The sequence below is a fragment of the Periophthalmus magnuspinnatus genome, chromosome 20 (assembly GCF_009829125.3).
Source record: "Periophthalmus magnuspinnatus isolate fPerMag1 chromosome 20, fPerMag1.2.pri, whole genome shotgun sequence".
In the NCBI taxonomy this organism is placed as follows: Eukaryota; Metazoa; Chordata; class Actinopteri; order Gobiiformes; family Gobiidae; genus Periophthalmus; species Periophthalmus magnuspinnatus.
The window spans coordinates 25,797,047-25,812,342 of NC_047145.1; the positions used below are offsets into that span (position 1 = coordinate 25,797,047).

Below are 15,296 nucleotides of genomic sequence, written 5' to 3' on the forward strand. Positions count from 1 at the left end.
TTAGCACTGTGTCTATAAACGGTTTGGAGTCACTTTCCAACATTTCAGACTTTTGTAGTTTATATTTGTAGTTTATCATAGTGAATATGTCCGCATGGTTGGACAGTGTGTCTGTGTGTAATACCTGAGCTTCAGGGTGGCACCCGGTTTCAGCCCGTGGGATGGCTGCTTGGAGTACTGTAGACGAACCAATGAGGAGCTGGGGACAGGTCTTATTTAGGGAAGGAGGCCGTTCCCTTAGCAACCGAGCTGATTGATGATTTATCATTTGTTGCAAGGGGTCTTTTTTCCCTCCTTTTCTATGTTTTGTAGTACTGTGTTTATTGCGGGGGTTATGTTAACCTGCAATAGGCGAAATCTGCAAAGTAGTCAGCTTTATTTTTTACAATTCTATATGTTTTCAGCTATAAAACCCCTCACCACAACATTTTCTCACATTTCTCTTTTGTTTAAACACGCCCAAAGTTCAAACCTTCCTAGATGCCTTTGTCGGTGCAGAACGTTTCATCGACTTGCAAACATACAGCCCTTCAGAGTCACACTGATCGACCATTTATGTAAATTTGGCTGGACACATTCTGTACTGTACAGGAGACACGGCACAGAGGAGACTTATGGACAGTGGTCTACAGACCATTAACCGATCAGGACGCACAACACAATACATGTTCATTCACTGTAAAAAAGCATGAAAAATTTTACTAAAAAAATCAGCAAAACAGCTAGACCACGAAAAGTAAACCGTGTTATAGTGAGGGACAACTGTATCTTTATGGACATGGGAATTACTCTTGTTGTTGTAATGCAGTGGGTGCTGTGCTGTGATGTCCTGCGAGGATATGACTTGGAATGGTAACTCCTCGTGACTTCATAGACATGGAAACTCATTCAGGTCAAGAATATTAAATCTGTTTGACAACTCCAATGGGTGCCTTTGATTAGGACTTGTATGATGATGTGCGCGCTTTCCCCTTTGTTTACTGTTTGTAATTAGGGACCACTTTTGCACAGGAGTGGAGGAAGTTGTACCCTCTGGTTTAGCTGCACCATGACGGCCAACCTCTGCCCGTGTCGAACGTGGGCAAAGGTTGGCTGATTGCATCCCGCGCCAGCAGAAGCGGAAATTACACCAGGAACAGCTATGGTCGCATTGAAATCATTCATTATGGAGTGGGACATGGACTTAAATTTTCCCACTATTACCAAGTCAAAGAGCTGCTCATGAGACTAGCTCTGGGTTTGAGTCAGTAAGAAGATGCAGTTCTCTAGTTTTGTCATCCTTGCTTCCAAGAGTAGACAGCTGTCACAGTGCGTCAAGCCGGCGAGCGACACTATAACACAAGCGCCCCAAAAGAAGCCCACTACACTGACATGACTTGAGACAAATCGACATAGGATCGACTCCACACTCTGCCTGGAGGGGTGTGTCTGACACCTAATGTAGAAATCCGCACTTAATATTGCAGTAGCATCATAGTATAGAAGAATATTTATACCAGCTCAAGCTTGTAACTTTGATTTACTGTCACTGATTGAGGGATTTTTAAGTCAAATTGCCCTATAGTGTTGAGGTTTCGTGACTGTGCTCAGAACACAGAAGCGTTAAAAAAAGGATTCTGTTCAAAGTTCACATTTTAAACTTGCTCAGGAGAATTGACGAAAGACTGAAATCTAACTAAAACTAAATACAAACTGACGCAGGAGTCACATTTCAGAAGGTTTGTACAGATTTAAACTACAGAGTGAGTAGTTTTTTATGCAGAAAAACACTGGAAATGTGGTTAGTCCTTTGCGATTTGCTAATTGTGCCTATTTGAATATGAGTCAAATATATTACTCATGTAGGAGTAAAAGTATGGGGCCTGAAAAGTATTCTAAAGTATACAAAACTAGGTAAAAGTATAATACAGGGAGGTGATGTATTTTGTTTCTTGTGATTTGATGATTGCGGCCACCACTTTCATTTTCCTCGTCCTTTATATTAATGAAGTTGCTCATATTCACCTTGCTACCTTCTCCCTTATGTTCCTTAAAAGTGATCTAATCCTCGACTACAATACCTCGCTCACTTATGACTGCTCGTGTGTGTCTGAGCTCAAGGCCAGTGTGAGATTTATGCAGTGAAAGGGAGATATATTTTACAAAGACATTGGAGTGAACCCAGAGAGAATCAGACCAAATCCTCAAATCCACACATGATAAGAGAACACACTGTGAAAGATAGGAGGCTTTCAGTCATTATAATTCTGGATTAAAAAAATACAGTACTGAGCAGAAGAGATCATACTTCTACAAGGTCTTCATAGTGTGGAATATTAAGGTCGAATAGGGTAAAACTGTTAAGGAATACCAAAGGCGCTGTATCTGATTTATATTTCCTTTAAAAACATGAAAAACACAACCAGTTGATTTTAAACGGTTTGCAGTTATTCCTCACTCACCTTATGTATTCAGAGCATCCATTATTCACAGTGATGAGTTTATAAGCTCTTTGCACAACTTTCACAGGCCAGAGTGGAGTTTTGCCATCAATAACTAGCATGCTAGCCATGCACTTCCTGATCGCCAGGCAATAAAACACTTTCTAATTAGATGCAGACAGTACACCTTGGACTTATTTTGACATATATACATATATACAATATATCTGTACTGTGGTGAGACACATTTTGCTCAAATACATGTGAAAATCAAGTACAGTGCCCTTTAAGGTTTAGCATTAATGAAATGAATGTTATTACTTATGTTTCAGTCCAGGTTGTAAAAAAGCTACAGTATATTGAATGTGGGTTAAACTGGCTTGTATTTTTTGTGTTACAGCTATTATGAGAATGAATAAATACATAAAATAAATAATATTGATTGTGCACAATTGTTGGCCAAACAAGTGTTAAAATGAAAACCTTCCTACTGTTATGAATGTGGTTTAATCCAAAATGTTGTCCTCTTTTGTGTTACTCCTCTTTCAGAATAGGGATTGTGTCCTATTTTTCTTTGGATTGGACCTGGTTTAGATAACTTTTAGATTGGACCCTGTTCTGAAGTCAGAAAGCCACATCATTTCCTCAGGTGCTTCTTGGTGTGAGAGGTTTGAGAACCAGTGCTTGTATGTCAGCAGCTTTAGGAATGATAAACTCGGGGTGAGTTACAGTGCATATGACGTCATTACATTTTAGATTGTATGGAAAATCTTGGCAAGTCTTTTCTAGTTTTGTAATTCTGGTGAAGGTTATAATTTTACTTTAAGGTTGGACACGGGCATCTGATATGACATGCGTATGTTACCTAGCAACCATAATTCAGGTATAATAAATATTAAAACAATACCACAAACTGAAGTATTCTACATGTGAAATAACTGGGTAGTCTTTATGTGAATTCATTTGAATTTCAGTAGGTTGTTTATTTTATATTTTATACTTTTAATAAAAGTTAGCGTAAGTGTTTGAGACACAGCTAACTGCACAGAGTCTAATACACAATAGTTATGATTTGACAAATAAAAATAAATGACAAAGATTTGTTTTGCTAAATCAGTGTTTACAGTGTCAGAAACATGCCTTCTTATGCCTAAACTGTCTCTACATTTAGAATGGAATTGATGGCACTTGATGACAGGGTTTAAAACCGCTATCTCCTGTATTAATCTAGCTTTCTTCACAAACTGCCACTTAACTGATGTAAAACTATGATAAATACTTAGCACAGGCACTATTCCGCCACACTAAGGAATAACTAGAAATATAGGTGGGATTTCAAAACTAAATTTTGTGCAAAATTTCAGAACATTTTGAAAAACTACTTTTTTTCTCCTCATGTGAAAATAAGTTCTACTCCGTAGGGAGCACTAACACACCCTGTCTCATATATGCATGCACTCCTCTTCACACATGCATCACTGTGAAAGCCATAGACTCTACGCCCTTTAGGGGCTTGGCCCTAATATTATTCTGATGTCAAATCAGTGTTCCTGGTTTTTTTGGAGTTTTTTTGTTTTAAAATTTATGAACTAAACACGTTTGGAAAGCACTCACATGTTCCAGTGTCATGGTGAGGGCCCTGGTCACCACTGCCACTTTACTTCATGCCAGTGCAGATTTTTAGGTTAGGACTTTTTTAAGTATGAGATTGATGTGGTCACTAATGATGTTGTAATCTTATAATGCTTATTTTATGAAGGCATTGTTACTCAAAGGCATGTGTTATTTCCTCCTGTAGTTGTATGTTTGTTGCACATGTCCCTGCTGTTTGTGGAGAGTCTAAATCTGTACTTGTCTTTGTGGGTGGTGTGAAAAAGACTGAATCATCAAAAGGTTTTATTCCAATGAGAACAGATCTCATTGAATTTCATGTATTTGATCAGACAGTTTAGATTTCCTCTTGTCATTTCTTTGGCTTCACATTATCCCAAATGGAGCAGATTGTTAAGTGTAAGAGTTCAGAACGCCCACACATGATTTCATCTTTGAGTTAAGACATTGGCAGCTGCTCGAACCATATTCAGAATTTCACTGGGAGAGAGTTAACACCATTTTAGTTATGTTTTCAAAAAATCACATTACGATTTCTAAAGTTGTCAGAAATGCTGACTATTTTGGAATGTAGGTATCATGTTTTTTGTTGGGCTAGATGCACATAAGTAGGGTTGTCAAAAGTATTGAAAATCAGGTACGAATCAGTACTCAAACTAGTCGATTAGCAGGTATTGATACAAAAAGTCCCATTCACAGAACAAAAATGAACCTTTCCTATAAATAAATATTTTAATACAGCAAGCTAACAAACAAATATTCATCTGCATTGGCCTTTGTTTGATTATGTTTGATACTAAAGTAACTGTTGCAATTAACCTATAGCCTGATGCGCCCCCTTTGAGGGGCATTGCACGCCACCCACACAAGCCACATTAGCCAGTTACAACCATTTGCCACAGTAAACGGAGCCAAAAAGAAGTGATTTGTAGACAGAAGATGAGGTGTTATTTTGTTTTGAAAGAAAACTGCAGCTGGTTCACCATATTGACGGATTCACTCCCATTATGTCTGTTTTCAAGCACATTTTTGCTAAAATAAAGTTGCATTTATTGACATATTTTTGCAGTGTATTTAATGATTGGGGGTGCAGGTTGGGGTGGGTTGTATAAATAGATTCTGCTGTGTGGGGCGGGCTGGGGGCGGACTACACATAATCAGAAATGTGGGACCCGTGGGATGGAAAAAGCCCGACCCACGCATCTCTAATACACATACACATACATAGATGCATACACTCATACATACACACACACATATGCACACATACATACATACACCATACAGATACATATATACATACATACACACGTAGATGCATACACATACATAGATGCGTACATGCATACACCATACACACATTCACACACTATACACAAACATACATACACACATACATACATGCATATACACCAGTGCTTCTCAATTATTTTCTATCATGCCCCCCCTATGAAGAAGAAAACATTTCCCCCCCAATTATTTTTAAATAATTACATTATCTATTTTTAAAATTTTGAAACAACTGATTTAACCATTTGATACTCAAAAAATAAAATAAAATATCATGAAATTTTATTAAATATCAAATTTTAAAAAATAAATTTAATAAACATCAAATGAATAACTTTAAATTAAAAATAAATATCAAAATAATACATTAAAATTAAATAAATATCCAATTAAAACAAGCAATTTAGCAATTTGGTACGCCACCTTATATGATACTGACAGTGCTTGTTGGTTTACTGAAGTGACATTCACAAAGCGGGATGATTGTTAGCAATATTTGGCACGTTTACGCTGAAAAAACTCCAGCGTCTTATCAGCGTGACTGAGGTGTAATGAGGTGGCGCCTTAACTTATTTGGCTTCATACTGTCCGCTGCCAACATTTTCAGACATAGCAGACACCGGTCTGTCCTCGTGTCCCACCAGAGTCACGGTGAAGCCAAGTGCTAAATACTCATCAGACTTCCTCGTCTTATTTTTCGGGTGAGTTTCGTACATCTCATTACGTCCGTCTATCTCCGCCTTTCTTTTCATTCCTGTTAAAATGTTTTCCATAGTGTGTCTTTAGCAAAAGTGTCTCTCGTTCACTGCCCTGTGTCATGATCTGTTCGCTCTCTCCTGTTCTTTGCTGTGTGCAGACTGCGTACGCACTGTCTACAGTGTCATACGCAGAGTCATATGCGCCCCCCCCCGGCATCTCACCGCGCACTCCTAGGGGGGCACGCCCCACTATTTGAGAACCACTAATATACACACACACATACATAGATACGTAGATACATACATACATACATACATACGTAGATACATACACACACATACACACATGCATACACACACACATACATACATGCATACACACACGCATACACACCCCTACATACACACACACACATACATACACACACACACACAAACACATGCATACATACATATACACACACACACAGTGCACATGCATACATACATATACACACACACACAGTGCACATGCATACATACATATACACACACACAGTGCACATGCATACATACATATACACACACACAGTGCACATGCATAGACCTGGATCACAGCAGAGCAGTGCAGGGCGAGTGGGGGAGCTCACTTTGATGCACAGTTCAAAGTGGAGCATTATTTATTCAGGCCTTTGTTGTTCTTATTTCCAAAGCCACACTCAAATTCCTGCAGCTCAGTTTTAGGCAGAGGGCTTCAATACGGAAAACCAACACTCCTATGTTTTGTAGTAATCGTATCCAAACAATACTTTTTCAAACATTATTTAGAAGCATCATCTTTATAAAATCAAAAAATACATTTTTTTGAGCAAGATTATAAACTGTATACAGGAACTGTGTGTAACCTGCACTCTTACAGTTTAAAATCTACTACAATCCAGAGCCTTAAAGTGCAGATAAAGACACATACAGGTGTGTGTCATTGTCAGTTTATGGACAGGCCTCATGTGAAAGAACATTCAGAATTCACTCACTGTGAGGCTGCATTAGCACTGACTCATGATTGGCTGCAGGTGCTGGGGTTTAGAACCATTCAGATCAGAGGGAGGCATTTTAGGTTCAAACCAACTGGATTTCAGTTTCGAAACTGGCAACACAAATGAGAGAGTCATGTGAGGCTCATTCTGCTTTCTGATTGGATAATCATCCAGTGTTTTTGTAAGAATACAATACAATACAGCATTCAGACTGTTGTCATTAAAATCAGCATTTGATTTGAACATGTCATGAGAGTTTGTGGAAAACAGTGTATAGTTTTTGAGAGTCATAGTCATATTTATAGTCATATTTTTACTATAAAAAAAATACCACACCAGTGGTTTTCTTTACATTTTCTACACACAGGGTACTTATTTTTAACATTATTCTCTTGAATTAATTATATTATTTATTAATCCATGTATTTAATTAATTAATAATAAACCAAAAATACCTTGCTGATAATGAAAAGAAAGGACTTTCTTCACCCAAAAAGCCATTGCTTGGCCTCCCCCTCTCTTGTTTTCTGAGTGCACTGCTGTTTACTGTCACATCTGCCCCGGGGGCAAAGACCCACGACCTGCCTGAATTAGCCACTCGTTCCAACTGTCACCCCAGGCCTGCCCCACCCCCCCCTCTCTCCACCCCCATCTGCCCCCCTCGCCCGCTCACTGCTCCTGCCCCTCTGTACCACCGGCATAGAGACACAGAGGTTTCAGGGTGTTGCATGTGCCAGCTCCTGCCCACAGACAGCCATGAAAGAGAGAGGTGGAGACGGCGAGAGGGGGAGAAGAGACAGAGGGCGGGAGGTTGGGGGGTATAATAAGGTATAATAGCCTACAGTACTGTTTTCAGTGGGACTGGAGGCCTTTAGTAGCTGAGTCCTCCATACTTCCTGTTGAGTGATGTAGTCCTTGAGTAATGCTTTGTTGTAAGTAGGCCTGTCCACCAAACCAAACGCAGAATTATTCACAAAAGTATTAAAAATGTACGATATTGTTAAATATTGTTGAGCTGTGTAAATGAAAAATGGAAAATACAGCACTTAAGTCATTTTACATCATAATTCTTATCATGACAGGCCTATGTCTTTCATTCCATTGCAATAGTCACCATCACATAGAGATCTAGAGCTTTAACCTGGTTCAAAAAGGCTACAAAAATGAAACAAATGATGTAATCCCTGTTCAGTGATGCACTGTGTTCTTTTAACAGGAGGCCCTTCAGAAGATCCGTCAGAAGAACACGATGAGGAGGGAGGTGACTGTGGAGCTGAGCAGTCAGGGCTTTTGGAAAACCGGGATCCGCTCTGACGTTTGCCAGGTACACAGTGTCATGTACAAGGATACTCAGACCAGTACTTCTAACACAGTATAGCATTAAGGATCTCTCTATATTTTTTGTTACAAAGCTCAATCCACAAGCCTATTTCAAAACAAGCATAATAGAAAACAATACACTACAATTTCACAAACCTGATGCAATGTGCAGTAGTTTCTGATTGTGCTTTGATAGCGCTGTGAATGGGGAGTGAGTCAAAGTATCAAAAAACAAATTTGAAAAAAAAAAAATAAAAAAAATAAAATATATATATATATATATATATATATATATATATATATATATATATATATATATATATATATATATATATATATATATATATATATATATATATATATATATATAATTTTTATTTTTATTTTTTTATTTATTTTTTTATCTTTTGTGTCAGTGTCAACACAATCAACTGGAAACACTGACATAAGATTCAACTCCTTCATATATGTACTATTACTTTACACGTCCACTGGACTCTAGCTCCTGTCTGCACATTCTGAATAAATTCACAAAATGACTTCGTATTTTATAGACTAAAGTAGTATTTTCACCATACTAAAATTTCAAACTATATTTCGATACTAAGGAATAAACGCAATGCTCAACTCAATACCAATGCCAATACCATGATGATGATAATAAAAAAGACTTTCTTTAGCCAATAGAATGTGATTTTCCATAGTGGTCCATGGGTGTACACTAGTCTGCCTTATACTTGTGAAATATACAGCTCAAGATCATTTTAAAGCTATTCAGGAAAGTTTCATTTCTGTCGGGTGAATGGGATTTTTTTCGTATTGATCCCTGCTCAAATGAATATCTAGTTTTGACATTAGTTCTAGTATCAATCAGTATCTGATTTTCAATATTTTTGACAACCTTATGTGAGATAGAATCAACATGAAGCACATATATAAGACTCATATATGCACTGTTACTTCCACACTTGTCTCCAGCTCCTGTCTGCACATTTCTGACCTGTCAAATATTATGATCCTTGCGCCGTAACTTCCATTTCCAGTTAATTGCTCTCGGACGCCTCCTCTTCTGTAATTACCCGTCTCCTCTCTGTCTGCTCTGATTATGTTTGTGCTCATTTTTCTTTCAACTTCCCCTTTTCTCGCCCTGATATTTTCAATTAGCGTGAGCATTACATCATCCCTGACACGTATTAGGCAGGTCCGTTCGGGTTGTCAAGTGCTGATAGCCGTGACTGTACGTAGCCCCGGTCATAGTCGATTGGTGTTTTTTTTTTTTTTCTTCTCGTCTTTCTTCATGTTGCGTCACTTTAAACGTTCATTCAAGTGTCAAAGTGGCGTGTAGAGAAAGTGGACTCCCGCGGTGCAGAAGGCAGCACATATCCTTCATTAGACCAGGCCTGTTATCTATCACAAGTTGTATATGCAGCTTCATATCTGCTCTCACAAGATTTTTATTTCTGTTTTGTCAAGTTCCTCCTTTAAAGAATGCAGTGCAACTTTGTCAATAACTCTTTACCAATAAAAGTATTGCTAAACTCTGTATTTGTTTGCCAGGGATCCAGAATTCACACTTCTCCCATACTTTACGGAGATGTTTATTCAGGTGTTTGTTGTTCTTATTTTATTTGTTGTTCGTATTTCTGCAGAATCAATGAGTGAAGCACGTCTGCCATCTACTGGTGAAACCAGTTGGTTAAAACCTTTTTTCCCCATGGATTTGAGCAAAATTTGTCTTGCCCCAGTACAGATACACTGTGTAAGCAGCTCTGTGTACTGGCTGCATCTAATTATAAAGGATTTTATGGATGATAATCAGGAAGTGCACATTAGCATGCTAGTTGTTGTTGTGTTGTTGTCATTTCAAAACTCTGCTCTGGTCTCTGAAAGTTGTGAAAAGTGCTTATAAACTCATCGCGGTAAATAATTTGGACGTTTCAAATGCATAAGGTAAGTGAGGAGTAACTTTGGACCACTGCGGACTTTAAAATTGTGGTTCTGTTTTTCACATTTTTAAGACAAAAATCTAAATCAGATAAAAATCTAAATCAGACACACTGAAAAACAAATTACATTGGAAATGTTTTGTCATAAATCAGATCACATATTGCTTTTATTGTCACGACAGTAACATTTCAAACTGTATTTTGTTGTAACTCAAGTAGCCCGGTCCATACCGTGCTGTGCTGCATTCACAAGGGGATTTTTTTGTTCATTTTTTCATTTTTCTATCTGTTGAGTTTGTCCCTCTAACAGAATGCAGTCACTCGTGCAACTTTAAGGCATTCACACACGTATTTAATGAGATTTTTGAACCATATCCCAGAATTCATTGCTGTCACGCTTTGACTACTCAGACGAGAACAAGGACGTGGATTTGCCAATGCAAAAATAGGCAGCATATTTTGGTTCTAAATGCACAAATGCAAGAGCTGAATAGTGAATAGTAGAGGATTTTAGTGGGAGCATAACTGGAGCAAAGCTTTTGACATCTCGCTATGATGGAAATACAATGATTTATTTTTGAATTCAAATGTTCATTTTACAAAACAAAATGAAAAAGTAACGAAAAATCAAAAGTAAATACTTAAACACAAAGAGCTGGGACAAACCACCTCACCAATACAGTGACTTTTGAATCCCAGTCATTTACTACTTCCAGTTGGCGAGGTCCCCGCCTTCGACTGCTGCCCAGATCTCCTTGCACCAGCCTTCCATGGCTCCTCCCGCAGGTGGTTGGTCCATGGGAGGACAGCCCCACGTCGTTCCGGACCCCCGTGGTGAAAGGCCTGGCCACTTTGTTTTTCAATGCAGTAAGTCTCCAAAAATGAAAACAAACAAGCATTTTATTTTTGTCTGTGTTTTAATTATAACGTTTTATTCTGTAGCTTGTAAAAATGCCTAATATTGCACATAGAGTAAAGATAATCAAAGCTCTTTAATAAATGCCCATGTCCCTACTTGGATGTGTTGCTGTTGGTTATAAATCAATTCTTTTTGATGCCATATTAAAACATGACACTTTACCTTGTTCATCACGTATCAAAAGTCTGGTTCAGGCTTGTATTTTTGCCCGTCTTTGAATTTTTTCCATCTCAATATTTGGTCCGTTTGATCAAAGAAATAATTGGCACGGTTGGATTTTGGAGTCTCTCAGCCTACAGCCCCATAGCTCCTCCACTCTGAGAGAAGTGACATAAGTTAGAGCCTCCACACCAGACCTCCACAGCTAAGGTCTACTGAAGAAAGAGCACTCCGGCTGTAATGGCCGCCCAATTATATTTGCTTCAAGCTGCACTGGGGACACTAATTGGTTCGTGAATAATTTGAAGATGGAGACCGCGGCTTCGCTCAACGTGTGACGAAAGTGTGTGCGCATTTGGTCCAGAAGTTAGATTTTGTTTTTTCTCAAATGACGCAGATCGGGTGGACAAGATGAGACATGAGATTGGGTTGAGAAAGAGAACTAAGAACGATGAAATGTTGACATGTTTTAATAATTCAGTTTTGCTGACGATGGCTTTTCAAGATTTTGTAACCTTTTTGCCCAAGCCAAATTTAAACACACAAGTCTGTCAGTATTTTTATGATAAATCCCACTCGTTGGAGACATAGAAAAGTTGCCATGTTTCGTGAACCTTGTTATTCGACTCATTACAGGACTGATATGTACTCAGATTAACCCTACTCCACCTCACGACAGAGAGGGACGGAGAGGTGGAGAGAGGGCATGAGGACGAGCAGATGGGGAGGGAGAATGGGGGTGGGGTGAGAAAGTACACAGAGGGAAGACAGAGGAGAGAGAGAGGGGGGGTGAGGGAAGGATAGGAAGAGATGGAGAGGAAAGAGAGAAAGGGATATAGAGATTTAGGAGGGGAGATAGGTGGAGAAAGAGGAACATATAGAGGAGAGACACGGAGGGCTGAGGAAGAGTAAGGACAGAGCAAGAGAGAGAGAGATGGAGAGAAAAAGAGGTGGAGAGTGGGGGAAAGGGGAGAAGAGAAATAGATGGAGAGGAGAGAGAGAGAGAGTGTGTGTTTTAATTAGAGTATGTGTCCAAATGAAGGGGGTGATGTGTCCAGGGCCGAAGGCTACACACAGAGATGCCATTTGCCTGCGGCCATGACAGGGACCAGAGAAAGAGGAAGAGAGAGAGGGAGATGGATAGGGAGGGGGAGAAAGAGAGCGGCAGAGAGGGGGAAGGGGTGGGGGCAGAGAGAGGGGAGAGACTGATGGAGAGTGAGGGACAGAGAGGGGGAGAAAGGGGGGGGGGGCGGAGAGAAAGAGCGATGGGGGGAGGGGGGCAGAGAAAGACATAGAGTTAGAAAGGTGGAGAGAGAGAAGACGACAACACGAGCCAATTAACACGGGAAGAACCCGCGTCCGCCACCAAGGATCTGACCTGATCTGAACAAGACCTTAGAGAGAGAGAGAGAGAGAGAGAGAGAGAGAGATAAAGAACAAGAAGGAGAGAGAAGAAAAGGGGGTGAGGGAAGGAGAGGGAGAGAGAGAAAAAGAGCAGGAAGGGCAGGGTGAGGAGGAAAAGGAATATGATTGCATGGTGGTGCATGGTGAGAGAGTTGAAGATAAGGAGTGGGGTGGAGATGGTAGAGTTGGTTACATGCTGATTAAAGAGGTGAAAATGTCTAAATCCCATCACACTTCATGTTGAGACACTGTAACTGTCTGGACTCTTCTGTTGGACCAAATAATTAGGTCGTTTTATAATGTGATTCAACTGCAGTTCCACTTTAAGATCGCTTCATTTTGTCGCCGTAGAAATCGTCACATGTGTCTTGTACTTCTCTTGTAAAACGACCCTGTTGAACTCAGCCTGGAGCTCATTTGCCTCTGACCGCCGTCTTTTCGTTCCATGTCAAACCTTTTCTCTCATTTACACCTCTGCTTCATCACTTCATCCTCCCTCTCTCTGTCCATTTTCTTCCCTCTCCTTACTCTCTCTCCATTCTTTCTCTCTACCTCTCTTTTACTCTCCCTCTCTGACCATTTTCTTCTCTCTCCTCACTCTCTCTCCATCCTTTCTCTCCTCCTCTCATTTACTCTCCCCCTCGGTCCATTTTCTTCTCCCTCCTCACCCTCTCTCTATCCTTTCTCTCTCTCTCTCTCGCTTACTCTTTCTCCACTTTTGTCCATTTTCTTCTCTCCATCCTCTCTATCTCTTCCTCTCGTTTATGCTTTCCCTCCCTCTATCCATTTTCTTCTCTTTCCTCACCCTTTCTCCATCCTTTCTCTCTCCCTCTTGTTTACTTTCTCCCTCTGTCCATTTTCTTCTCTCTCCTCACCCTCTGCCTCCATCCTTTCTCTCCCTCTCTTTTACTCTCTCTCCCCCTTTGTCCATTTTCTTCTCTCTCCTCACCCTCTGTCTCCATCCTTTCTTTCCCTCTCTTTTACTCTCTCCCCTTTGTCTATTTTCTTCTCTCTCCTTACTATCTTGTATTTGTATTTGTATTTGTATTTATTCAGTGTGTTTATGTTGCACTTTTTCACCGTATCAAGTTCCTAGTTTGTGAACTGTGTTCACAGACTATGGCAATAAAAGTCTTCTGATTCTGATTCTGATCTCTCTCCATCCTTTTTTTCTCTCCCTCTCATTTACTCTTTCACTCTCTATCCATTTTCTTCCCTCTCCTCACACTCTCTCCATTCTTTCTCTCTCTCCCTCTCATTTACTCTCTCTCTGTCCATTTTCTTCCCTCTCCTCACTCTCTCTCCATTCTTTCTCTCTACTTCTCTTTTACTTTCCCTCTCTGACCATTTTCTTCTCTCTCCTCACTCTCTCTCCATCCTTTCTCTCCTCCTCTCATTTACTCTCTTCCTCTGTCCATTTAATTCTCTCTCACCACCCTCTGTCTCCATCCTTTCTCTCTCTCCCTTTTGCTCTTTCTCCCCCTCTATCCATTTTCTTCTCTTCTCACCCTCTCTCTCCATCCTTTCTCTCTCCCTCTCGTTTACTCTTCTCTCCCTATGTCCATTTTCTTCTCTCTCCTAACCCTCACTTTTTCCATCTTTGTCTCTGTCCCTGTCATTTACTCTTCTCTCCCTCAGTCCACATTTTCTTATCTTCTCCTAACCTCTCCTTTGCTCTCTCCCTTTGTCCCTCTTTTTTTCCTCTCTTCCATCTTCATCATTCTCCCTCTTTCCCCATTCTTTACATATATTTTCTTTATACCGTCTCCCTGTCTTCCTCTCTCTCTCTCATTCCTCCTCTCAATGTCAACACCCTTCTTCTCTGTCTACCTCTTTACACTTTCTCTCCCTTCCCCTCTCTCTCCCGGTTACACTCCTTACCTCTTGGCCCCTTGCTCCCGCCCTCACCCACCTTTTTTCTCTCCCTCTCAACCCTCTCTCTCTCTCCCATCCCCATCTCTCTCTCTCTCCCCCCTTCCTTCATTCCCTCCCTGTTCCTCTCCTCCATTCATCCTCGTCAGTATTTGTCTGCTGTCTGTGTCCACACGTCTTGATGGCGTCGGATTGGCCGAGCGTCGCCTGTCCAAAACTCTGCATTTCCTCCTCGTCTTCCCCCCTCTGCCCTGTCTCCTTTCTGATCATTTCATCTCTGTGTTGTCCACGACCACTTAATAAATAATGAGGCTTTGATGGGTTTCTCTCTGTCTGTCGTCCTCCCATCTCTCCATCGCATTTCCTCCTCTCCTCCTCTCTTGTCCTGTCACATATCAGGCATGTTCCTACTCTTCTGCACATGTCCAATTTTCTCCTCACTAATGTTTTCTGGTTGGCTGCCCTCTCAGCTCCTGTCTCCATCTTGACATTTGTGACATTGTCTTCAGTTCTTTTACAAAGTTCTCTTTCTGTAGGCTTGAGATGCACACAATTTCATAGCAACTAGGCCTAGGTCACGACAACACATTTTCAAGTGCGTAAATATACACTGATAAAGGATAATAATGAAAGTAATTATC

At 40.2% G+C, this 15,296-nt stretch overlaps 1 protein-coding gene across 1 annotated transcript in view; it reads left to right on the forward strand.

Moving 5' to 3' along the window:
- Positions 1 to 15,296, forward strand: part of drosha (drosha ribonuclease III) — a 196,410-nt gene that overhangs the window by 50,613 nt on the left and 130,501 nt on the right. Inside the window, exon 16 of the mRNA XM_033985642.2 lies at positions 8,252 to 8,359. Within this exon, the coding sequence (XP_033841533.1) occupies positions 8,252 to 8,359 (108 nt within the window). The remainder of the gene's footprint in view (positions 1 to 8,251; positions 8,360 to 15,296) is intronic.